The 2,198-nt window shown below is 43.8% G+C and overlaps 1 protein-coding gene across 1 annotated transcript; it reads left to right on the top strand.

The window, feature by feature from the left end:
• The first annotated feature begins 984 nt into the window (after positions 1 to 984).
• On the top strand, positions 985 to 1,329 carry LOC119522083 (huntingtin-interacting protein M-like). The gene has a single exon (XM_037820782.1). It carries the CDS (start codon positions 985 to 987, stop codon positions 1,327 to 1,329), a length of 345 nt encoding a protein of 114 aa, XP_037676710.1.
• Positions 1,330 to 2,198: the final 869 nt, after the last annotated feature.

Genomic DNA, 2,198 nt, shown 5'->3' on the forward strand with positions numbered 1-2,198 from the left:
AAGTCCCTCTGTTTACGAGTTCTTTTTATAGGACTCCAGTGAACTAATCAAGACCCACCCTGAATGGGTCAGGCCATATTTCCATGGAAACATTCAATCAATAGGTCACACCCTAATCAAAGGTGTCACTCACAGTTGGGTGGGTCACATCTCCATGGAAACACTCAATCAGAAGGTTCCAACCTAATCAACACTAATACGTCTGCCCCCACAAGATTGCATTAAAGAATATGGCTTTTTCTGGGGGACATAATATACACAAACCAGCACAGACAGTAAATTCATTGCATGTCTCAGTGTGACATGCAAAACTAGTAAAATATATATTTCAAATGCTCATGATACTCATATAAATATGATGCTCATACAGATATGAAATGAACATGTGTTAAAAGATTTTATTGAACTCATGAGGGAATGCACAGGTGTTATAACCAGTTGAAAAGAGAATCCAAAGAACAAACAGAATAATATTGAACAGAAATATTAAATGAATATGTAAACAGAGGCAAAGCTGGTTTAATTGCAGCATGAGAGGGCAGATATTTGAACCTCTACTGGACAAGACGCTGAGTATGTCTATCAATGACCAACAACTTACAAAGTCTTGTAAACAAGCTCAAAGACAGTGTAAGGCTGTAATTAGATGACCCGGAGTGGTGTCCTCTAGACAAGGGAAAGTTTCCGTTTAAAGCCAATGTCAAAGTAAAGTAGAAAAGTTAGAGTTCCCTCAAAGAGAGGGTCTGGTTGTTAGGGTGACCAGGTTCCCACCACAACATTTCAAGGCCCAGATCTGATGAGGGTCAAGTGGACACCAATGACATCGCAAAGTCTATGTGTCACAAAGGCTGCTGCCTGACCAATGAGGAGCTAACATGTAATAAATTGGGGAGGACTGAGCACTGGTGTCTTTAGAGGCCCAGGCCAGCTGGAGATTCAAGCTGGGCCAATTGAAGCAAAACCCACCAAAACCCACCAACAACAATGCCAGGGAAAAAGTGTCACATTCATAGGAAGCTGATTCCCTCCCTCGCTGCAAGAAGAGAACTGCAGTTCCCAGTAAACTGCCTGAAATGCCTTCTGAAGGAGGGAGAGTATGCCCAGTGCCTAAGCTCGAACACACCAGATTTCCTTCTTGACATTCTTGACTTCCTTACCACCTATGTTCTAGAACTGGCAGCCAGCGAGGCCTACAGTGAACATGGAACTTCCATCACCCCACTGGATGTGGAGAGGAGAGTGCACAGCAGCCACAAGCTAGGCTGCCTCTTGAAGAATGTGACCTCCCGCCAATTCGATGAGATGTGCCAATCCAGGAAGACTGGCTAATGCCTGGTTCCCAAGACTGGGGGGAGTCCTCACCACCTCCACCCACACCAAAACAACTCACAGCTAACGGAGGCATGGGTGGCTTTCATCAACATATACTATTAAAGGATTTAAAGCCGTGAACATGCTTCTGGCTCTTCTCTGTATCTGTCATTTGGAGTGGGAGGTATCTGAAGACATCCAAGGGGAAATATCCCATAGATAGTTGGAGAGATTGAAGGTGGTGAGAGTGTGGGGTGTTTGAACCAGGGATTTCAGGGAGGAGCAATTTCTAATGGTGACAATGCAGAGATTGGCTCTGGTGGGAGCAGCTGGCTGAGGTGTGGGGTAGAGACGACTTCCTCAGTCTGAGGAATTCAAGGCCTTGTGAGCATGTTGGCTGGGTACTTCCTTGGCATGTTGATGTCTGCACACTGACGGTAGTAATGGGGTGGAGCTGAAGACCATGACAGAGGTGCCAAAGGCTTTATTCATGATAGGGAATGTTTAAGGGTCAGAAAGTGACAACAATGGGGGTGGGAGTGGAGAGGGTGGCATGGCAGGTGGCAGGAACTTAAACGGAGTGGAGGCTTTACATGAAGACTGAGTTGTGATGGGAGGGACAAAGAAATATACAAAAAAAGAATTGTCATGTTGATTTTATTATTTATACCCTGCCTCATTCCAAAAAGGACAAGATAAGGATTATAAACTGGTGCTTGATTCTTTCTGTGGAATATATTCTTCTGTCCTCTCTTGTGGATACTGGTAAATTAAATAGGAATATTAGAGCTACTATCTGACCCAAGACATGCATTTCAAGCAGTTCTTATGGTTCTTTTATTTATAAATGTATTTCACTGTAAACACGATTACCAATCTCATTCTCA

The sequence above is a fragment of the Choloepus didactylus genome, chromosome X, assembly GCF_015220235.1.
Source record: "Choloepus didactylus isolate mChoDid1 chromosome X, mChoDid1.pri, whole genome shotgun sequence".
NCBI classification, from domain to species: domain Eukaryota; kingdom Metazoa; phylum Chordata; class Mammalia; order Pilosa; family Megalonychidae; genus Choloepus; species Choloepus didactylus.